The following is a 25129-nucleotide window of genomic DNA, read 5'->3' on the forward strand; positions in this document are numbered from 1 at the left end:
TCAAAATATTTTGTCGGTGCGAATCCTGTCGAGGAATTCGAAACTTATATAAAACGATAATCATTCCCGTTGTGCTGAATGGTTTCGAAACATGGTCGCTTACTCTGAAGGAACAGCGCGGACTGAAAGTATTTAAGAACAAGATCCTGAGACGAATATTCGGACCCAAGAGGAACGGAAATGAGAAATGGCAGTAACATCATAACGTGAAACTGCGTAATTTATACTGGTCACTGAACATTGTTAGGGCCATCAAGTCTAGGAGGCTCGTGTGGGTAGGTCATGCAGCCAGTAGGGATGCTTTCAATTTTAATTGGAAACCCAACCGAAAAACGATCATTAGGAAGACCTAGGCGCAGATGGGAGGACAATTAGATGGATCGCACACAAACTGGATCCAGTTGGCTAAGGAGTGAATATAGCATTGAGCCTCCGGATTTCTTAGAGCTATAGAGTTAGTTAGTTAGTAGTCCAAACAAAAATAAAACATGTTCACCATGTCTAGGTTGGCAGTAGTAAGGCGCCGATGGCAGTTTCGGACTGTTGTCGGTGATGTGTTAAAACAGAATCCATAGTACGTCAGCTGCAGTACAACTGCAGTGTGCAATGAACTAGACAGGTGATGATAGTATAGAATGAGCGACTTTTCTTATTTTCAAGGAGATATGTGTGCTCAAGTCGGTTTTGTGGACTCTCAAGTACACTTTACAACGTTTAGGCCTACCGCTCACTGGCGACAAAACAGTTGCGCAACTATCTCGTCGCTGTCGCCTGCAGTCAGCAACTTCACGGAGACAAAACAGTTTTGTTGCCATACCCTCGCTCACTGGCGACGGCAACAGAAAAGTTGCCGAGCATTTCATATCACAATTTACATAATCGGCAATCGGAACAGTTCACATAATCGCTGGTTTCGGACATTAAAAAAAACTACCGCCCATTCCAATGGTTAAATAAATAAATTTAAATAAACTTTCGAAGGTAGCGTCAACAGGGACGTTATTTCAGACTTCACTTGAGGGGGGCAAGAGCACCACCGACATAAGACTTTCACGTTTTGTACTAGTATATTAGTAGACAATTGATTAAAGTATATGTATTCGTCAAACTCTTGAGGAGCAATTGCACCTCCTGCCCCCCCCCCCCTAAATGACGTCCGTGAATGTCAGTGAGTGACAAAAATAACAGCATTGTGTAAGCTAATACGAACGGGAACAATTATTCGAATCAAAAGATAACAAGAATAACGAAAATATAAAATGACTGGAAATAACTAACAGAACGAAACTAACAAAAGCGGCAATCCGACAACACTGTACAGTAACTGTACTGTCAATGTTCTACGTATAGCCATAAAACAAAAATTAGCCTTCGTTCTTCCCGCGTATTCTTCACGTTTTAAAATCGGCCATTTTTATACAGTACAGTTTTTTTTTTATATATATATATTTGAAATGGAAAGAAACTTGAAAATGATAATTTTATCTGTATTTTTTTCTAGTTGTGGGAAATTAATGAAAGTAGTAGTGTGTAGTATGACAGCGATATGTCAATATCGAAAAATGTAGCTACCTGTGTTGTTTTTTCTTGGCTGGAAAGCTCATTCTAGTTTCTTATAACAGCGAAACACACTTCCTTCCATAATTTCTTCTTTATATATATATTTCTTCTTTAACGCTGAGCGTTTCTCTATATCCTCAATTAAGTTTTCATAGTCTTTATCACTAAAGACATGCTAGTCACTAATCAAAGAATGTATTAGTTTCCATTGCGAACACTTCTTTACACGCGCTATACACGGAACGAACTGTTACGTGAAAAAAAACTTGTAGAAAACATTTATTTTTTACCTTTCTATTTGGAGGTTCTCGGCAACTTTTCTGTCGCCGTCGCCTCAGTGAGCGGACTCCCATAAGACTCAATGCATTTTTAGATGTTGCGCAACTGTTCCGTCGCCGAGCTGTTGCCCTGCTGTCGCCCTGCTTGGCGACACCTCGGCAACTTTTCTGTCGCTGTCGCCTCAGTGAGCGGACTCCCATAAGAGTCAATGCATTTAGCCAGAGCAACAAGATAGTTGCCCGACAAAATGTTGCCAGTGAGCGGTAGGCCTTATAGTATGTTCATTCACGGTTATTCCTCGCTTCTTTAGAAAGGAAGGCAAGAGGGTGAGGAGTCAGGACTTTTCAGAAAAAAACACTTTATATTGTGGTCTGGCACTTCCTGAAAAAATCAACTTTTTAATAATTAATCCTGACAAAAGCTTTATTGCCGGGATTTTTTTTTTTTTTTTTTTTTTTTTGTAGATTTTAAGTTCGATGGTCCAGCTGTTTAAGATACGCTGTGTAAGTAAATCTATGTTCGCTGTTTTTTTTTATATATATATACAGTATATGATCGATTAACTTAAATGACTTGTTATTGTTTTTCTTTGCCAATGTTTTGCATAAGGTAAAATGTACAGACTGGACAGATAGATTTTTTTTTTTTTATCCTTCCAGCTTCCCAGTGCCTTCTCCAGAGGAAGTTGTTCCCAATGTGTTGGACACTAAAACAGTGACGAGATTTCTTGAGAAGAAGTACGTTTGTAATGTGTGCTTTAAGAGCTTTTATAGACCGAAAGAACTCACCCGTCATATACGGATTCACACAAAAGAAAAACCATTCTTGTGCAATATATGTGGAAGAGATTTTAACAGAAAATCCAATGTTGTAAGACATTTGAGGTTAGTCCATCCAAATGCAAATTACGATAGATGAGCAGAATCTTATTATTTTGGCCCGTTAAATTGGCGATACCAAAGAAGAGGTTGTTTTTAGAATTCTATTGTGATAAAGAAATTTAATTACTGCAATGTAGGAATAAAGTATGTAATGTTTGTTTCCCATATTAATAAAGTCTTGTGCAAGTTTGCGAAATTTTTTGTATTACCTTTAGTTTATAAGAGTGTAAAATGCGCCTTACAACGATGTCTTGCCCGAGTTCTCCATTTTGTAGTTGTTACATACATTACAAAACCTTGAGTTAACTTAGGCCTACTTACTGCTGAATTAACTTAGGCAACTTTCTGTCGGGCAGCTATCTTGTTGCCCTTTCTAAATGCATGGAATCTTATGGGAGTCCGCTCATTGAGGCGACGACGATAGAGAAGTTGCCGAGGTGTCGCCAAGCAGGGCAACAGCTCGGCGACTAATAGGTTGCGCAATAACTAAAAAAAAGCATTGAGTCTTATTGGAGTCCTTTCACTGCGGCGACAGCGATAGAAAAGTTGCCGAGGTGCCTCCAAGTAGGGAGATAAATGTATAATGTTTTCTGCAAGTTTTTATTTTTCCACACAAGTTTGTTCCGTGTGTAACGCGTGAAAAGAGATGTTTGCAATGGAAGCTAATATGTCTTTAATTAGCGATAAAGACAATGAAAAGTTGAGGAAATAAGAGAAACACCCAGCGTTACATAAAGTTCGCAAGAATATTCAGATATAAAGAAGAAATTGTGGAAAGGAAGGGTGTTTCGCTGTTATAAGAAACTGGAATGAGTTTCGAGGGATAATTGCGTAAATAATTATATAGCGTGTAAAATTTTCCCTTCAGCATTCTTTCACTGTATGTGATGCACCCGTATTTCTTTCTTTTTTCCCCCTTAAATTCAGCATTACCACTCTTCGAAATCCATCGGACTGTGTCCAACCCCGCTAAATTGTGATATCAAATACACGGCAACTTTTCTGTTGCTGTCGCCAGTGAGCGACATGTGGCAACAAAACTTCTGTCTCCGTGGAGTTGCTGACCGTAGGCGAGAGCGTCGAAATAGTTGCCCAACTGTTTTATCGCCAGTGAGCGGTAGGCCTTACACGAAACGCTTGTCACCAGCTGTAGTCTATACAATCACGGATATATCTATAAGATGTACTGGTACTGTATCACTTTTGTTTCTTTGGCTTTTCCATCTGTTAAATTTATATCAACAGTATAGGACAATCAATTTGATGTTTCAGCAGTTTTAAACTTGAGTTAACTGCTTGAGCATTAATTGAAAGAACAATTGCTGAATTAGAATTTTCAGTTAGTGGCAGCTATTTTTGCAACACAGTATTTCAAATACGACGTGACTTGAATTCAGTTGCTTTTCCCTACATTGTTGATACTCAATTTCCACACTGACATTCTTGCATGCAATTTTGTTGGGGGGGAGGGGAAATAAAGTTCTCTAAGTTTCCTCCAGTGTTCTATTCGTCCAGACGTTTTCGACTCACATAAATATGCGTGCTTACTATTCCATTTCTCTATCTTTTCCGTGACATTTAAGAGTTTTTATTTTCATAGAGTTGTGCGATTTTTGTTCGCTGAAAATGCTCTCAATAGAGTTTATCAAAAACTCTGTCCTTATTCAGTTCTTACGTACGATTAGCGTCATACTAAGGGTTTGACTACAGCATGATTCAGTCTTAGTCAAGTCCTTAGTATGATCCTAATCACATTCAATAACGACTCTGAGGTCCTGTGTGAATTGGTGACCCTTTCGGATAATTATTCAAATAGCTTTCAAAAATTCCCCTACGTAGGCTATTGCAATCATTCAGAGGACGGTCGATGTAAGATTTACCGTGTCATGATTGTCTTGAGTACAAACTTGCCTTGTTTAATGTCAGTGTCAAGGTTTAGAGTAAAATCTAGGAAAATATTGAACAGTACGAAGCCTTATGAGAAATTAGTCTATAATTAGAGCCTGTAAGAAGTGTTACACACCTACGAGGTGATAACTGTGTATTCCGTATTCTTTTAATGTAGGAGGGAAAGTCAGTAAATAGGTTTCAAATGAGTACAAAAAAATGTGAATTAGGTTCTTAAGAACTATTTTCATTTTTCAATGTAATTCCTAATCAATATTGATTTGCTTAAATGTCAACGTATCAGCAGCCCAATATCTGATGCTTAGGGTTCCTAACAAGTGAACATCACTTGGGCTATGGAGCAGGTCAAAAAGTTGCTACCCGAGTTTCGCAATTCCCCTCTAGTTGATGAAGTCAGGAAGACAACATTTTCTTAGGACTTCAGCTTGGAGTTGTGGTAGTACTTCGGTGTATGATGCATCATTCTCATTTACCCCTCACTGCTGAAAGTGAACTAGCAGATGGTACCTTGAGAATTTCAGATCACTGAATGCTTAACCTTCTGTGCGGAGCACGTAACTTGAAATTTCATGGCTGCAAGTGATGAACGGCATTTCCAATGCACGGAGTTAGTTTTCTTTAGGTTGATAATGATGTATACATGATTCGTACCCTGTAAGACTCGTTGTAAACACTATCTACTCAACGTATGAATAATCGTGAGGTTAGGCCCATTGGTCCATCGATCAGTTATGTGGGAAAACCTCTTGACAATTTTCGAAGATTTAAGCAATCGTATGCTATGCTCCAGATTAATAAATGAGAACACCCATGAGAGGTTCTGCCTAGTTACCTGTCAATCTCAGTTGACGTTCGTCAACCAGTTTGAGTATTCTTGAGAAAATTGAGCGATCAGTTATGTACAGCCTGGAGCGATAAAAGGAGGCATTATTTCTTATGAATGTGTCTTGCAAGAATATATTATACCTACACAAAACTAAAAAATACTACGTTTTCCTATGAGGTACACTCGTCAAGCAGTGGCAATTTTCAAACTGCTCTGGACGACCAGTAACCGCTTTCTCATTGACTCATTATAGGATACAATTGTACAATTATCTAGAGACATTTTTTAAAAACTATTCCAGCTAAGGCCTTTATTAATCACAAAAGCCTATGTGGCTATGGCTCCCAAACGTCCCGGCTTATCCAGGACAGTTGCGGATATACATCCTCCGTCCACCGAGAAAAAATGTTCAAGTTTTCCTCCAGTACATATCATTAGTGCGATATTTTAAAAATCTTCCTTTTATTAGTCATCGATATTCAACTTATAAGAATAATCTACTCTCTATCACTCAACTTTTGGCGAGTTTTGACCTACTATAATTAATCCTAATATTTCAGCAAGAATCAAGTGCATAGCTATGAATATACTGTAATTTTTCTTCAAGTGTACAGGTTTCTTAGTCTAGAAATATGGAAACCCTATATGTAAAAACCATCAAGGTTGGACCACTGTTAATTAAAATGGAATAAGCTCTTCCTGTTATTAGTTGACATTGTAAAGTTCTTCTTAGAGGTGCCGGGATCAATACCCGGTGCCTCCGCCATGTAAAGCTCTTAGGTATAGCAAATTATACAAGGAAACATTTTCTCCTACTACCTTATTTTATTGTAAAAATCTTCCTGTTATAAACAGTATGATACAAAATGACTCTAGTGTAAATAATCCACTAATGTCTAGGTAGAGAAAACTATCCCAAGGCCCGAACAACATATGGAAAGATATCTACAAAGCTCCGTGCAAGCTAAGTGGAGTACATTTAAGGGAGCAGGCTACTAAATATTTTTCAAAAGCTAACAATTTTGCTTTTGCCAGTTTTTCGTAAATGAAAAGTGATAATGAAATGTAACTTACCTCAGTAATAGATAATGTTATTCTACACCCGAAAATACGAATGCAAAGAATTTTCAGTGTTGCCATCTATAGAAATTACAGTGTCACCAGAATTTGAATTACCCAAAAATCTAGGTTATGGCAATGACTAGAAAAGTGAACTCAACGGCAATTGATGACTTATTCTGCTGTCTGTTCCTTGTTAACTACTTTTTAAATAATAATTGTATTTATTTTGTAATAAAGAGTACAAAATAAACAACTTTTAATTATCAGTGGAATTAAAATACAAATAATACTTAAAAAGTAGTTAACAAGGAACACAAACAGCAGGATAAGTCATCAATTGCCGTTGAGTTAATTTTTCTAGTCGTTCCCATAACCTAGATTTTGGGGTAATTCAAATTCTGGTGACACTGTAATTTCTATGGATGGCAACACTGAAAATTCTTCCGATTCGTATTTTCGGGTGTAGAATAACATTATCTATTACTGAGGTAAGTTACATTTCCTTATCTCATTTCACTTACGAAAAACTGGCAAAAGCAAAATTGTTAGCTTTTGAAAAATATTTAGTAGTCTGTCCCCTTAAGATCCCCAATGTTCCACGCAAGGTGGGTGGCTGAGATTAGGAGTTCTGCCGAGTTTTCAACAAACTAAGTTGGCAGGAAAGGAGGCCTAGAGCTCCGAGCAAGCTAGAGACTTTAGGATTAGGTAGCTCCCAGAGCTTCAAGCAAGCTAAGGGAGAAGAGGTGACCAGCCGTAGATTAATATAAAAAATGGAAATCATCCTAATTTTATAGGTGTTCCAGTGTGGCGGTGGCGCTAGTGTGCCTGTCGTCTGCCACTGTAGTAGTTCGTTTGTAGGACGCACATGGTGTTTATAAATATAAGCACGTGTTGGTTGGTTGTAAACAGAACCGTGTACGGGATATTACAACATAAAGTTTAAACAAAATCCTTCCTCTTTTTAATGACCTATAGCTGTTCAGAAATACCTTCTTTTGTGAAAATGTAATTCCATACAGTAAGAGAAGTAAAATTTATGCGTTGTGTTTCTGCATGTGAAATGCACTTCATTTCTGTGTTTTCAGTGATCGATGTCCTACATTGGATGGTAACAATAGATGTGATAAACCTCCGAAGATATTAACTTGCTTGATGTGTAACAAGTCATTTCTCACATATAGTACGCTCGATATGCATATGCGCATCCATTCTCAAGAGAAGTCGTTTCCCTGTCCAATGTGCAGCAGGACCTGTAGCAACAAACGCAACTTATCTAATCATGTGAGGAAGATTCACCCTACCGTTGGTTGGACACCGTCAAAGAAATGATTATTGTTTCAAACATGTTGGGGATAAAATATAATAAATATTCTGTCGCTTTACGAAGTATGATTTTGAACATTATTGTGGTTAAATAAGTAGTTTTATTCCAGTTTATGGATAGAAATAAATTGTTTGAACTAAATGTTCTTGAGTAATTTCAAAACTTAAAGTAGTCTAATACAGTGGATCCCAATCTTTTCTGACTGACAACACCATTAACTACCACAACAACGCGACATACGTGTTTGATCTTGTGACTAGGCACATGCCAAAAAGTGCCGATATTTTAAAAGTGGAATTGGCAACACTGACACGGCTACGCGTGCCAGAAAATATGCTCTACGGTCTCTAATTCTTCTGATTCATGACAACACCTGCCCATACTGTTCTGACAATTCAGAAATTTCTATGGGAACTTTTTAAATAGTCCTCTTGCAGTCCCAACATTGCCCGTAGTGCTCTTTCTTTGTTCCTTTCTTCTTTCACCGGAAAAACGCCTGCCTTCACAACGTTCCAGTGGCACTAACGTGCTAATGATAGCAGTCTCCGGCGACAGATTTCTGCAGAGAGGACCCGTAAAAAGTTATACTACCAAAGACAGTCAATTTTTGGGGGTGATAATCATAATCATAGGTATTTGCTATTATTGGTACGTCACTTGCCGCAACTGAAAATATTCCATGCTGTACGGCATTCAGCTAGTCTCTGTCTAAGTTTTTCTCTTCTGTTACCATCCATCAACTGTAGCCTTCTTCGCCCCTCCCTCTCTTTCCCGTCATTATACCTTCTTAGGCGTCCCTCATAATATAGTTCTTTCTCAATGTTCCAATCAGTTTCTCTTCCTCTTTTCAGTGATACCTGGAATTATTTTCTCCCCACCATTTCTTATACCCTCTCATTCGTTTTCTGCTCGACCCAGCTAATTCCATCCTTCTCCACACCAACATTTTGAAAGCTCCGTTTTTCTTCATAATTTTTGCATAATGTCCATGTTTCTGATTCATACATCACAATACTCCACACGCAGTGGTGTAATGCTAGAAATTTTGGTGGGTATACGCAAGACTACTTGGCGTATACGCAACCCAATATACACTCATTCTTTCGTAAATTTAAGGTGAGTATGCGCTGGACTAAAAATTTTAGGTGGGTATACACCGTATACTGTCGTATACGCCCCATTACATCCATGTCCACACGAAGCATTCAAAACAACTCTATTCAAGGACATTAAATAGATTTCTTTCTCCTAAAGTCTTCCTTCGCCATTCCTATCCTTGCTTTTATTTCACGTTCGCACTTCATATCATCATTAATAATACAACCAGGTATCGAAAACTAGTCGTCTGTTCTATTTTCTTCCAGCCTCCTCCTATGTTTTACATCGAGCGCTTTCTTTCCGATCACCATGGCATTTGTTTTTCTAACATTTACTTTGATTCCATATTCTTCACGTCTCTTTCACAAGTTTTCCTCACACGTATTGTTTTTCTCTTCAGATTCCGCAACAAGCGCCATATCATCTGCAAACCGTAGACACCAAATCATTCTACCACTTACGAAATGCCGTCTTATGTGGACTCTTTATCTCTTCTAGGTAGATATTAAATAATGTTGACGAGACCTCCTGTTCAATTCATCTTCCAGTTGCATTGTGCTCTGTTACTTCTTTTCCTGTTCGTACACTTATTGATTCGTATATGTTTCTTATGAGTCTTCGATCTTTCTATTCCAACCCAATCTTCTTTAGAACCCCCAGACTACAATTCCCAGTTCACGCAGTCGAAAGCCTTTTTAGATCAATAAAATACATCTCTTTTTTATAATCAATTGCATCTCTTGTGCCCTTACTTGTCCTAAACACGAGGTGATCCCCCTCAGCTTAATTTCTTCTTCCATTTCATCTTCTGCTCGGTATTCGAAGCATAATTTGGCTGCATGCGATATAAAACTGGTAGTTCTGTAGCCTTCACATCTCTCTGGGTTCGATTTCTAAGCAAACGGTATCATGATAATCTTCAGAAAATCTTCGGTCAACTCCCCTGTATCATATATTTCATTACAGAGTCAAAACGTTCTTTTTTTCTTACTTGACGTTCTTAATGAATTTGATTGGTACTTACCGGTGACTATGTAAAAAAAATATTCAAGATATGTATAGAATCAACAATATATTTTTCTCATTCTGTTTTCTTACATTTTTAAACTTTCTTTACATATGCCGAATAAATTATAAATAGTGTAAACCCATACGCTTTTATAAAGTAGTGACTTTGTAGTACTGTGCATTGTTGCTCCCGCTAGACTGGTATTACAGTTTGTCTCAAAATCGATTTTAACCAATTGTTAAATGTTTCATGATTTTTAAATTCTAAAATTTTGCTACATACCCTATGGGACTGCGCGGCACACCGGTTGGAAACCACTGGTCTGCTAGGTGTTGATTCGCCTCTGCTTTTTATGTACAGTACATGGTTAATACGAGGCGCATCCAGAAAGTAACTTTCCCACACGTCCCATAGCTTGTAAACCGTATGTTGCGCGAAGCGTCTGCATGCACATGAGAGAGTAAGGTCCTAGCATGGCTCATGCGCCAGCATAACTTTCCTAGTGCTCTCAGTAGCGTCGTGGCAGTGGTTGAAGATGGACGTTCCTATTCCATCTCCCGCTACGTGTGAAGTGCAAGCAGTGATAAAGTTTTTGAGTGCCCGATTGAAATCCATCGTCAGCTGTGCCAAGTCTATGAGCCTAACGTCATGAGAAAGCAGATGGAGCGTTGCTGGTGTAGACAATTTGCAGCAAAATATGTATGATGAGGAGCGCAGTGGTCCGTCACACAGACGAGCTTATGGACCTTGTTCGGGAACACATCATGCAGAATCGTCACTTCACAACAACAGAACTGACTATGGATTCCAATGGGCGCTATACCTTGTTCAATCTTCAACCACTGCCACAATGCTACCGAGAGTACTACGGAAGTTCCGCTGGCGCGTGCGCCATGATAGGACCTTACTCTCTCACGTGGACGCAGTCACTTCGCGCAACACACGGTTTCCTAGCTATGGGATGAGTGGGAAGGTTTCTTTCTGGGATGCGCCTTCTAATTCAGCCTAAATCTGTGTTGTAATTTAAGAAAACTGTCTTACATACACGCTACTTCTCCCTGCTTCAATTTCCGCCAGTTGAGAACATTAGGTCCTCAGTGAGGAGTAATATCAAAGAGTTGATGATTACTTACCTTTTAAATATTGATAGATATGTAGATCCAGCGCTGTGAGACCTGTGATGTGATGTTAATTAAACTGTACGGTTATAATTTCTTTTATGAAATGTTTTGCAAAAGATACAGTGTCCATACTACGAAAAGAAACGATTAAAATTTTGTCCTTCCAGCTTCCATGTGCCTTCCTCAGAGTCAATAATGCCAAATGTGTTCGACACCGGAACAGCAACAACAATCTATAAGAAGAAACGCTTTTGTGCTTTGTGCTTCAAGAGTTTTCGTTCAGCAGTAGAACTTGATCGACATACACGGATTCATACAGGAGAAAAACCATTCGCTTGTCAAATATGTGGAAGAGATTTTAACCGAAAAAGCAGTTATGTCAGACATTTGAGGTCCGTCCATCGAGATGCAAACTGAGAGTTCCACTGAAAAGGAAACTCAATATGAGGTTATATTCAATCCTACCGTGAAATTTCCCTCAGAGCATGGAAGCCCCATAAAAACACCAATCACAAAACAGCAGTTGCAGTTATGAACTGGAACCTAACGAGCCAGCAGGTAGTGGCAATTCTGGTTTCGGTTTGCCGCAGGCGTTGTACATTATGCGAGATGCCTGATAATTTCAGCAGTCTAATGCTATAAATCAGTAGGTGCAGATCAGTCATGCAGTAAAAACGTGTTCCATTGTTAATTCGGTTAATATTCTCCCGTTTGCGTTGCGTGATTTCCAGGGGAAAGAGTTTTGCTAGTCAGAGATAATAAACTGAAGAAAAAGAAGTAATGGCAAATCACCGTACTGGTACAAGCGTTTTGTTTTAAAAAGTTCTGGACATAGGAGAGGAAGACAGTGAAAGTAACGTGATTTCTCTTCTTGTACAAATTCATAGCAGGGATGCGGGTCCGTGCTCGATTCTCAAGTCCGCGTCCACTGAAATAAACCAATCGCCGTGCAAATCCAGTAGTTCGAACTATTTCAAAGAAAAAGACGTCAGCTAGAATTTCTAGAAGAAAACTGTAACATATATGGGTGAATAAAGGTGGTTAAAAGCGATGTCTGTATGTAATTTTCGTTCAGTGGGGTTGTGGGAAAAGCTGGAAACTGTCTGCAAACCCTATAGAATATAAGATGATGATGTATGAGAAATTATATTCTCGTTCTGTAGAAGTGCCATAAAATGGACATCGGAAATGTTACTGATGAAGACTTACGATTTTGAGATTTCCAGATAACTTACAATTAGTACACGTAAGTGTGGCGCTTCCATACATTGGATAAACAGATTCAAGAAATCTATACCTGAGAGCATGAAGTGCGTAAGTCCAATTTTGACGAAAATGAGTTAAAACAAGGTTTGTATAACTTTCGGAGGCCTGCAACGAATGGTTGGTTGTATATTGTTCTATACGAGTTGATTACGTAATTAACCAAGTATAGAATGTAGTATGTCCAATATGAATTTAGTGCTTTGGTGTTTCTGCTGTTTTTTGGATAACAAGGATTTGTGACTTACGTACTTCATGCTCTCAGGTACAGAAATATTTCCAAAGTAAAAGAAAGGAAAATTACCAAAGTTGTATCTCGCGCTTATACGCAGAAAGGAGAAGAAAGAACAATTCGTGAAGGCAACCACAGAGCAATTTGTGCACTATACCCCCTCTTCCAGTTAGAACACTGATCAAAGTGGTTTTGCCCACGAAATGCGATCGAAACGAACTTAGACATTCGTTGGAGAAAAGCACATACAAACAATTGCTCAGTCGGTTAATGCATTGATTCATGCTTGCATAATAACACCCATTATTAGTATGGATGGTTTCCTCGTGGTGAAATTATTTGTCGTACTACAGGAGCCGAGTGGAAATTCGGTCCCTGAGTTTCGAAACAAACTCTCTGCTACTAGTCAAGAAAAATGGGGAAAATGGTATTCCAATATTGGTTTAAAAAGGATTTTTTTTCTTTCTGTCTAGAACATTCTGCTCTTCTTCTCAACTCTTGGAGAACTTGCGGCGATACAACTTGTCTACAAGACGTTTCTCCAAACAATACTATTACGCTTCTCCAGATTTCACCGGTACCACAGGGAAAATCCAGCCATTTGACTTTGTCTTTTGCCAGAGAAGATACGTTCTGAGAAATTCATTTTGAAAAAAATGAAATACTTCAGTTTAACGTCCTACGATTATGTATGTTCAGTCTAAGGGAGACGATTATTAAAGTAAGTGAATCATGATGGAAGAATTGGTTTTCCATAGAGATAGTATACTGAAAATGCTGTCTTCCATTCATTTTTCGTTCTCTTCACCGTGATTCAGGGACACGATCTTATATTCTTAACACACTCCTGAGTTTAAAGTGCATGTGCAATATTGTCAACAGAACACTAGGCAGGAATGTGAGTGGCAGTGTAACAACACAATGCTTATTCGTTGTGCTTCTCATATTCCAATGCTAAACCACCCTTCTGCTTCTCTTTCGTCCCACATTGAAGTATATTATTCAGACTATCGAGAGGGAGCGACATTTCACCATCACTCTCGGGCTGTTCCAGTTTATAATCACAGCTGTTTTGTGTGTGTGGTGTTTCCATGGAACTTTCTTCCTCTGATGCAATTTCACGGCAGGTTTCGATATGAACTCATTGTAAGTACCCTTGTTAGAAACATTTTATCGTTACTTTGGCGCTTGACACTGGTGTTTTTAAAATTCTGTTGTGTAAAAACAAATGCAGTTTGACTGAAATGTAGCTACGTAAGTTACGTATTTTATGTTGGTGCTGGTTATGATAGTGTAAATAAATACACGTATTAATTAAAGCTTAATGTCGTAAATTTAAACATATGAAGAGAGGCCAGAAAGTTCGTACCCTCACCATTGTAGAGATGAGCGAAGGATTTGCAATAATTTGACCCATGAACGCGTCCTTCTTTACATATTCACCTTTTATAGCCTTACAGTTGTCACATCTATGAATCCGTCCGTTAATACCATATGCATTAAAGTCTACGGAGTTGGAGTTTCTACCGCACTAATGACTTGCTCATCATCCGCAAAGTGTCTACTGTGCAATTGTTTCTCCATATTTTTGGATAGGAAGTAATCGGACGTAGCCATATCCGGTAAAGATGGTGGTTGGGACAAAGGTTCATAGCCATATTGGCGCGCAAAAGTGAACGTTTCTGCCGCTTGGTGTGCCGGTGCATTATCTGCTGGCAGCAACACACCTGTCTAAAGTCTCTTAGCTTTCATAGTATTCCGTGACTTTTGCAGCACGTTCCTATGATTGTAGCCTCTTTTCGTGAATAATCAGCCAAGGTTACACCTTTTTGGTCCCAATACATGAGTATGACCTTGCTGGATGAATGCTGCGCTTTAGTCTGTTGGGGGTATTGGACAAGGTATGTTTCTAAGGTTTGCTCATTTCTTTGATTTCATGGTCATATAGATAAGCCTACCATTGATTCATTGTCGCCAATATGTTAAAATAGCATTCTTGCTTTTGTAGTATTGCATTTTTTTAAGTTGTCAAGAATTAAAGAGTCCAATTTATTGCCTGCCACTTTGCTTATGTGCAGAATATCATGTAATATGGTGAACTGACTCCAAGCTAATATTTATCTCCCTAGTCAAAGAATTAATAATTACACGTCTATCTTCGATTCACTTAAAAATTTGCCATTGCGCTTGGGTCTGTTGCCATTAAGGAACGACCTTTCTCTTGGGTCATTCTGTAGACTTGTGCGGCAACATTTCAATCCTCTCTTGCAGCATTTCACTATCTCATAAGATGAGCATTCCTCGCCATACGCATTTCATCTCTTCATTTATCGTTTGAGCCGATTTTTCTTTAAGATGGAGAAACCTAATCACAACTTGATATTCGATTTTGCGCTACATGCCTTCGCCTCCTAGTTTTCTGACTTAATCAACGCAACAGAATCTGTCGAGACATACATTAGTAAGAAGCCAAATTATCACTCTTTAAATTTTTGTATTACTAATACACATCTCTATCGTAGTGAGGGTAATTTAATGGCCTCCCGTCGTATGTAATAGTTTTTTCTTAATACCTCGAAAACAATCAAGAAAAAGGCTACACTGTTTTTTTTTTTTTTTTTTTTTTTTTAATGAAACAAATACTTCAAGAACTTTTAAACTCGATAGAAATGTTAGATGAGAAGTACTTAGGGTGTCATTAACCTTCCGAAAAAGGTGTCCTATAGTGGTCTTTCAGTAAAGTTTACGTCCAAAAGTGTAGAGTGCGTAGTAAAATATACGAAATCTTATGTTTGTTCATTTAGTATTTGCTGGTGTCTGAAGTATTTATTGCATATTTTTGCTATATTAAAAATACAAACATAAGTATTTATATCAATGTAAATATATTTCATTTTGCCAAATGCAGAATAAATGTTAAGAAAATTGTCTTTGACGCCATCTTTTTGGATAATATAAATCTCTGTTCCTAATATTCATTAAATGGCCTTAAGTGCATCTGGAGCATAACTTATCACCTTTAAATAATGTTGAAATGCAAAACTAACAATTCTATACTTGTCTTATTAAGCAAAATAAATAATCGCGTTAGTTTTTTTTTTTTTTTTTTTTTGGTACAAAAGCGGGCTTTGAATAGCATTAGTAGATGTGCTGAATCGCGTTAAGTATAAAGTTCCGCGAATCTTCAATTCGATTTACATTACAGATGTCGCTTAATCGTTTAGAAACCTTAATATCCATTCTTATGCGGAACTTCAAAAAGTCCAATAACTGAGCTGTTTTTCGCTTCTGACGTTAAGTAGGTTTGATTATCAGGGTATTGAACGAGGTTAAGAAGTGTTACTATTTTAAAGGCTTTAATAGAGCAAGTATACCGAGGTATAGGAAGAATAGTGGGGTTTCATGGGACTTCTGCGCAGGAGGTGATACCAGTTATCTGGTTCAATGGTACACCCCTTTTTTTGGCCACTTAGTGCAGAAACAAATGCAGTGCTACCAGAATCAACTATACTATGACGAAAATGTTGAATTGCGTTTGCATGTCAGTACGTTTCTCTGTATGTATGCACCATTAGATATTTTTCTTGTAAGATTTCATCAGACAATTGTACCATGTTAAAATCGATAATGTGAACAATCTGAGAGCAGGAATCAAAAGGCAATTGTTACTGTACGCCTTGATTATCGCTTGGACTTATGTCGTGCTGTGATCGGTGCACACACAGAAACATACTGAGCTGAAAATGCACTTAAGCATATATTTTGTCGCGATATGCAGGTGATTTTAGTAGCACACCTTTTGTTTTCGAGTTGCGAAAGAGACCATTCAAGAGTGTATCATTCAACCACCTAAGTGCAACCCCACTAAATCCCAGCGTTCTTTTCGAAGACTGATTTCATACGAGACGAATAACATCTCTTTAACACATAGACGGAAACAAGATGGCGCTTTCAAAATAATGCCAATTTGATAGAACAAAATATAAGGCAACATTTCCAATTTGGTGAGTCTTTCAGGCTTCATCTGAGAAGTTTATTTTCCATATTTAAGAATGAGTGTTGTGTGTATCTCCGAAATTACCTCGTGTATCTATATCAGTTCCATATCATCATAGAAAATCGTAAGAGTAGAATCGAGTGCAGCAGGGGTGTATTATTCATTGGTTATACTTGAGTAGACGATTTTTTAGTAGAAGGTGGTAAACGTTTACTATTGGGGAGTAGAATGGTTATTATTTAACCTTTTCACACAAGACTCACTAGTCGATATCCTACTTTTGCTACTGAATAGACATTAATATATTCAATAGTTTTAAAGAAAATTTTTGAAATGACTGGATATTGTTTAGAAGCCGTAACTCGTGAAACCTCAACAGACTCATGTGGATTGGGACTTTTTATCCCTTTGATGTATACTGTTGCGTAGTTGTGCGTACCCATTTTGTATCTTGTCAGCATATTTTTATTCCTTGTTTTAATTATGTATTCGGAGAAGAGTTAAATTTCTACCTTTACAGTTTGAAAAAAAAAAAAAAAAAACTTTTCTAAGATATAGAAACAAATCATTACTGGGGCAATGTAGTAAATGTTTGACTCAAATAATTTTGCCCTTCCACATTTATCGACAAACTGTGCAACTTAAGTTTTATGTCGACTTTAAAATGTGGAGATACTTATCTCGTTAATGGAAATACCTGGAGATGGAAAAACGTCAACTCTATAAATTGGCGATGGTCAGGTGATGACTGCAGCGCGGGCTGCTGGAGTAGTATATTAGAGTAATTCCGTACTACTTGAGGGGCAGTAGAACGGCAGTGGGGAGTGAACAGACGGTGGCATTGTAAAATGGGTGATCTACCTTATTCCAATTGTTGGCGGTCGGTTATGTGGAGCGAGCTGGACGAAAGTTGCAGATGTGGTGCGTGTGTCTAAGATGGTGACGGCCTACAACACTTACGGCAAAACCACATCAGCGAACAGGAATAGTGTTCGGAAGAAAACGTTCAGTGACAGGTCCGCCCGACCACTAAACCGGATTGTCACTCAGAACCGTCGTGCGACTACAATGCAAATGGTGGACTAATTTAAGTAGCACCTTGCATAACCTATGTCGACAAACACAATCCGCCTTGAGTTACATGTCATGGACATACAATACGGGATTGGGTTATATGGGCGGAACCGATGATAAGTAACCGTAACACCTTAGCACGACGCAAGTGATGCTGCGAACATGTAACGTGGATAGCTGATGGCTAGGAAAGTATGATATGTTCGGATAAGTCATCGTTCACTTATTGGAAACACGGGCTGTGTTTATTTAAGCGGATACCCAAAGAAGGGCTTGGTCCGTAGTGTTTCCACCCAACCGTAAAACATGACGGCAGCTCTGTGATGTGAGTCACAATGTCCTGGTTTTCAATGTGTCCTGTGCTGACGCTTACCGGTCTCGACACTGTGATTATGTCGCCATTTTTAGGGAATCATTTGCATTCTATGGTCCAGATAATGTTTCCGGGCAATGGCGTAATATTTGATTATGATATTGTGCTCAATCACACATCTCAAACTGTTGCAGCGTGGCTTGAGGAACATATGGAATGAAGTTAAATACCTCCTCTGGCCTGTCCAATCTCCGCACTTGAGCTTAATTGAATGTCTGTGGTCCATTTTGGAGGCACGAGGCCGTCCAAATTTTCGCATCCGGAACTGAGTGACGTACCTGCACGCGAAATGTTGTAGTCCGATTCGTATTATTAAAGGCCTCTGTGACTCCCATTCCATGTCGCATCAGAACTGCTTTGAAGGTGAAAGGTTTCTAACGCGACATTAATCTGCTAAGTTCCACTTTTGTCAGTGTTTCAACTAAATTGATAAGATAAGTTTAAAACGAAATATCGTGGACATGAATATACTTAGGATGCATAAATAGTATCAGTTGGAAAGTAGTTCATTTTTCTTCTATTGAATTCGTTTTGAAAGGTAAACAGTGATTCTACGTATCATTCAATGAGGAAAATACACATTTCTGTACTTCCTTGTATTTCCAATTTAAATTTATATTACAGTAAACCCTGTCAACTTGGCCACCTATTCATATTGGCTTGGTTCGTCTTGAACCTGTGTTTTCCCGTAAGACATTCCTTACTTATTACTCTGTAAGTTGGTCTATCTTGCTGGATTGAAACAATGTCTATCCTATTATGATAATAATAAATTTACCTGCGTTCTTGGCCACGCAAACTCCCGTTTTGTTATTTTTCTTAACTCTTTCGTTTTCCCGTATGAGAGACAGATGTTCTGTATTTGTAACTGGAGACAAAGAAGTATGGAATCTCACGACTTGTTGGCGGAGGTCAATGCCAACACCCTGATAAAGGGGCGATGAAAGAAACTTCGTACAGGAATTCAGGAAGCACTGGTGCCGTCTCAAGGTCAAGCAGACCTGCCAACTGCTGGGGAGCCAAACTTGGAGAGTTGATGAATCAAACACCACAAACTAGAATAATGTATGTCACTTTGTACAGATTCTAGGACAGATTAAAACTAGGGAGTTCCTTTTCAAACACACTGTATAATCGTTTATACCATCTACGGTATGGATATTATAAGCAGACATGACCTAGAACATAAACGAAACTGATAAATAAATAAAGTTAGATTTTAGTTTTAATATGAGACTATTCTAGTTTTAATATGAGACTGTTCTGCCCATAATAAAATTTTCTACAATTTATTAATTCCGAGATTTGCAATCTGTAATAGAAAGAATCGCATCATTAGAAGTTTTGTGACCAAAATATGTTAGTGGTGTAGACTTTTTGTTTCGCAAAAGACCAGCGCAAGTCAGTGGTAGGGGCGTCCTCTTTGGTTTAAAGAGGAAGACTGTTCGATTCAATTCTGAGAGTGACTTCGTGATACAGAATGCTGTGTGTCCGAGGGTTTTCTCTTAGTTCTCCCGTTTTACCCTACTTCCATTTCGCTAAATACTGCTTCACTTATCGTGTATTTTCTTCAGCTTCAAGGCATAGGCCTGGGAAGTTATAACTTCACCTCCAAAGTTAGAAGCATATACCATTCTCCTACTTACTTATACTTATAGTATATCTTGTTTCGATGAACAAAGTTTGTAATTACCGTTTTAAGTTCCTGTTTTCGGCTACCCAGATTTCATATAAAATATATTAATATACAATAGGATTGTTGTTATTTTATTTTCAGCTTTCCTGGTTATTCAAATGGAACTACTTCCGCTGAAAACCGGATAGAATCTTCAGTAACATCAAATGAAGACTACAGGTACAGATGTTCCTGGTGTGGTAAAACATTTCGGAATAGCAGTGGTATTCGGAATCACATTAGAATCCATACGAAGGAAAAACCATTTCAGTGTTCAGTCTGTGGAAAACGTTTCAATGTGAAGGGTAACTTACAAGCTCATATGAACATTCATTCAGCAGTGAAACCATACACGTGTTCCGTATGTGACAGTGGGTTTAACCAGAAAGCACATTTGCAGAACCATATGTTTAAAGTGCACTGGCAAAGAGTTGAGCAAAGAAGTTAGGATCATAAACGCTACATTTTTTTTTCTAATATACTGTATACGAAGACGTTGAAAAAGCAATAAAAAGAAACAATGCGATCTCATTCTCAGACAGATTATCTCCTCGTGTAAATATTTGTGGGAATGTTCTAGAAGTTCATCTTTAACTAACACATCGATTAGGAATTAAAATTGGAAAGCTACATGTTGTCTTATATTCAAATTAGTACCAAATTTGCGTTATTTGTAACTAAGAAAAAAAAGGATAACCCTCCTGTATCAATGTATATAAGTAATTAATAAGGTTATATATTATCGTGTCATCTCGCACTTTCAAATACTTTTTAATATCGTAGATCGTTCTCGAATTTAGTACTAGGTACAGATGGTAATACTTTTGACTTATGTGGAAGGAGTGATAACTTTCCCCGGTTTAATTTGATTACCTTGTCTTCTATAGTAGTCATCTTCTGTATAACAATTGTTAAACGGTCGTAACATGCAGCTATCATATGATGAATGTTACAAATGAAAATCTTGCTTTTATTTATCGCGAAACATTCAGTAATTCCAGTCTGCGCCGCTCCTTTTCTGCCATGAAATATGTTTCAGTCTGCATTGTATTTGAGGAATTTTAACATTTTTCTGTGGATTGATAGTGATTTCCGGTTTACGTTTCATTTCAACGACAATATGTGGTTTTCGAAGAACGCGAACAAATCATGCAGGTCGTCGCATCAGGATGTAATGTAGATAATACCGGGCCGAGTTTCGCGTTCTTTTGTACTTCGGTAAGTTGTATTACCGTAGGCACTTATTCTACCAATTATATAGAACTTTCAGAGAACTTTTGCTTTTCGTACAGAGGACATAACGTTACGATTTGGTTCCACACATTATTATAGGCTTGTAGGTAAAAGACTGCTTATACATTTAGAACCTCCTACTTATCTATCGTTTATCCAGTTTTCCACAGTGAGTTTTTTGGTTCTACAGGTGCTTCTTGGTTAGGCGTCGCACGCTTGCTTTTGTCTTCAGTACTTTTGTTGTACGGCTAATGATTGAATACTAATATTAAGTTGCGTTGGACTTAGGAAAGAGCTAGGAACTGTGTGTTAATATTAATTCTTTCGCTTATAGCTCAGATCATTGTAAGCAACCTAGAGGTTTTTCACGTTCTCCAATCTAGCGTTACGTTCAATTTTCACTCCATTTAACACTTTCTTTCTCGTTAAGGAATACTAACTCCTGTCAATTTCTTTTCCTCAGGCATGTTCTCGTAATTTTTCTTTGAAAAGGTCCTGAATCATGGTCAACTTCAATTGTCAATTCCCATTTCTGTTCACGTATTGCTACAGTGGTGATACACCTATAATTTAAAAGTACATTCATACGATATCTCCACTCACTAAAACCGATTTCATTGCCTCTTTTTATTGATTTTGACTCCAGTTCTTGATAAAAATCATTAGTAATATGTCATTTTATGTAAGTCAGTTAACACTGATCACAGCATATTGTAACGTAAAACAGTTAAAAAGTTGATGAAACATAACAAATATTTTTTCATCTTACGTAGAAATTTACTGGTAGTCTGTTAAGGGAGCAGACTACTAAATAGTTTTCAAAAGCTAACAATTTTTCTTTTGCCAGTTTTTCGTAAATGAAAAGAGATAATGAAATGTAACGTATCTCAATAATAGATAATGTTATTCTATACCCGAAAATACGGATGAGAAAAATTTTCAGTGTTGCCATTCATAGAAATTACAGTGACCAAAAGTTGAATTACCCAAAAATCTAGGTTATGGCAGCGACTAGAAAAATAAACTCAACGGCAATTGATGATTTATCATGCTGTCTATGTTCCTTGTTAACTCCTTTTTAAATAATATTTGTATTTTAATTCTACTGTTTATTAAAAATTATTTATTTTGTACTCTTTATTACAAAATAAATACAAATATTATTTAAAAAGTAGTAAACAGGGAACACAGACAGCATGATAAGTCACGAATTGCCGTTAAGTTCATTTTTCTAGTCGCTGCCATAAACTAGATTTTTGGGTAATTCAAATTCTGGTCACTGTAATTTCTATGGATGGCAACACTGAAAATTCTTCCGATTCGTCGTGGTGGACAAACACCGTGCTCGTGGGTTTTCTCGGGTTCTCCCGTTTCCTCCCACTTTCTTCATTCCACCATTTCACTCATTTCTCCTTATCACCGTCTCCTTTAGCCTAACCGGCATAACCGTGGGACGTTAAACTTAAAGATTTCATTTCATTTTTTTTCTTCCGATTCGTATTTTCAGCTGTAGAATAACATTATCTATTATTGAGGTAAGTTACATTTCATTATCTCTTTTCACTTGCGAAAAACTGGCAAAAGAAAAATTGTTAGCTTTTGAAAAGTATTTAGGTCTGCTCCCTTAAGGTCACTTCTCCGAAAATGAAAGGTTTGATTTGAAGTTTCAAACGAATCGGACTACGAACTGTGCGCTTTTGTTATTTTATCAGTGGTTTACACAATTATATTAAAACAACCAAACTTATTTTTTGATACTAAAATAGAAATAGTATTGATTAATGATAGCAATAAGGTGTAAAAACATGTGATTGTATTGAACTTTTGTAACTGATGCAGAGACAGCATGACAATATAATATATATTAATAAATATGAGTTTGTTTCCTTCACAGAAAGTCAGAGAATTTGCAATTTGTTTTTTTTTTTTAAAAGGGTAGATTCTGCTTATCGAAACGCAATTAAAAATATGTCTTGAGACTAATTCCAATAATTAACTAGCATTTATGGGGCAGTTTTCAACGATGAGTTTTATAACTATGTCTTATAAAAGGAAGTCAAAAAGTAAAGGGAGTATTGAGAAAAGGTACGTTTATTCTAATGGTAGAAAACTGAAACATACAGTATTTTTCTACATAATCTCACTGCACTTCCACGCACTTTTCCCAACGTTTCACAGGATTTTTCGTTTGACCATGTAACCAATTTTGCACCGTATCAATGACTAGCTGATGGTTGATGTTTAAATTTTTTAACTTCTGATGATGATGGGGGTTTCTAAACCATGCTTGTAAACTTACTTCCCGGTTCGTGATGATGTACCCAAGTTCCTCAGTCGTTCACGTCGATGGCCTGCCCGATCTTTCCTCGTTACCTAAAGTTCTCTGTTTCAAACGCTCTATCCATTCGTAGATCTTGCTTCGTGATTAACAGCTAGCACCGTACTGCGCTTTCATTCGACGAATAATTTCCGTAGGTTTAACACCTTCCGCAAACAAAAGGTGAATCACTGCCCTCATTAGCTTCCTTGGTGCAGATCGACAATGGAGTTTGTAGCGTATATTACCAGCATACATAGGGACCTCGATTCATTTAATTGAGACTCCATGAATACCTGCTATTAGACTTTATTCTTTTTTAAACTACCAATTAAACAATAACTATAAACATATATATATATATATATATATATATATATATATATATATATATATATATATATATATATATATATATATATATATAACTTTCTAATTGTAAAACCAAATAAGCAATAAGGAACGATAAAGCTCAATATAACTGACCATATAGGAGCAAAAAAGATTTTTATGTCGTATGACAAGAACAAGAATTTTAAGATTGCAGTAATTGCACGTTTTGATTACTATGGTTATATCGAAAGAACTGAATGGAATTAAATAAAGAAGACAGAAAATACATTACAATAAAATAACGAATTGTTTGATTCATTTTCTATTATTTAAATATCCACTACATCGTAATAGTAAATTTCTAATTGAAGTCGCCAAAAATATTTATGTCTATTCCAAGATTTAAGCACAAAATCACGAATTTCCGCTAATCACAGGAGAAAAGTACCGTAATAGGTTTAAATTGAGTATACCTTAGCCGAAACAAAAGCCTCCTTGGGAGACCCGGGTTCGATTCCCGGCGGGAGCTCATGTGGTTCGGATTCCACGTTAATTAGTAGGTCCACGTCTCATATAGCCTCGCTGCTGAACGGGACGCTAAACTAAAATCAATCAATCAACAAAAGCCTCCTACGATAGTGAATATTCCTAATTTTACGTTACTCCATTTTTTACTTTTTCAATCTAACTCAATTTAAACATAATCTAAAGGGAGTAAAGGAAGACACGACTGCCTCGCTTCTTACCTGTTCCACTAACTAAATTGTAAACGCTCAGTCGACGAGGTCTACAATTCAACCAGCAGATGTCAGGTCAAACAGTGACATCTTAGTCAAGGTTTAGACTCAGCTCACCTTAGCGTTACAAACGCGCACCACATAACCAATGCGAGCATTTACTGTCACAAAAGATGGAATACAATTTCTTTCTAAAAAAAACATTTACATTTTTTTCTTTCTTAGAGACCAACGAAAATTCACGTTACAAGCTGCCATGTTTAACGATCTGCAACACTCCAACGACTAACGTGGGAATAAGAGTGACACGTTGCATAGAAATGTTTCAGACGACACTAATTCAGCGCTGATTACTAGCAGTATTGGCAGACCCTAGTGCGAGAAATAGCAGGTTCCTTTACTTTTTGGCCTTCTTCGTATGTTAACCATTTCTTTTTAAAACCCTTTTCTGATGACATTTTCAAGCAATTCGTCACATGCTATATGTTGTATGTGAAAATGTTGCTTTACTCATCACGACGCATATTCGAAATTCCATTCTTCGTTGTTTTCGTTCGTCTTCCTCTGGCCCTTACTCTGTGGAATAATGATAGTAAATAAATCTGAAAATTGAATTGATTGTAAAGATAGATATCACATCCATTTTGCGTATTCAGTCCGAATATTGAATTCAGCTACATCAAAATTTACTGTCAAGTTTCCTGACTCTAAAGTAGGTTCGAATTTAGCCCAAATATAGTGCAGTGCTAACTACTGATTATTGCCTTTGAAATAGAGAATTATACAGAGTATTTTGTTTTTTGAACAAGATACTAAATTAACTTGAT

General features: G+C 37.4%; 1 protein-coding gene across 11 annotated transcripts in view; it reads left to right on the forward strand.

The window, feature by feature from the left end:
• LOC145680197 (uncharacterized) overlaps positions 1-25129 on the forward strand; it is a 161061-nt gene that overhangs the window by 63951 nt on the left and 71981 nt on the right. For 2 of the 11 annotated variants that reach the window (XM_081750454.1, XM_081750453.1), the window contains exon 4: positions 19785-19862. The exons of 7 other annotated variants lie outside the window; for them this stretch is intronic. In XM_081750454.1, coding sequence (XP_081606580.1) covers positions 19785-19862 — 78 coding nt within the window. Of the gene's footprint in view, positions 1-2498; positions 2905-11235; positions 15512-19784; positions 19863-25129 lie in introns of those variants that run through there. 2 more of the 11 variants (XM_081750462.1, XM_081750461.1) reach the window with 2 other exon arrangements.

This window comes from Thermobia domestica, chromosome 3, assembly GCF_964235325.1.
Source record: "Thermobia domestica chromosome 3, izTheDome1.hap1.1, whole genome shotgun sequence".
Taxonomy (NCBI): domain Eukaryota; kingdom Metazoa; phylum Arthropoda; class Insecta; order Zygentoma; family Lepismatidae; genus Thermobia; species Thermobia domestica.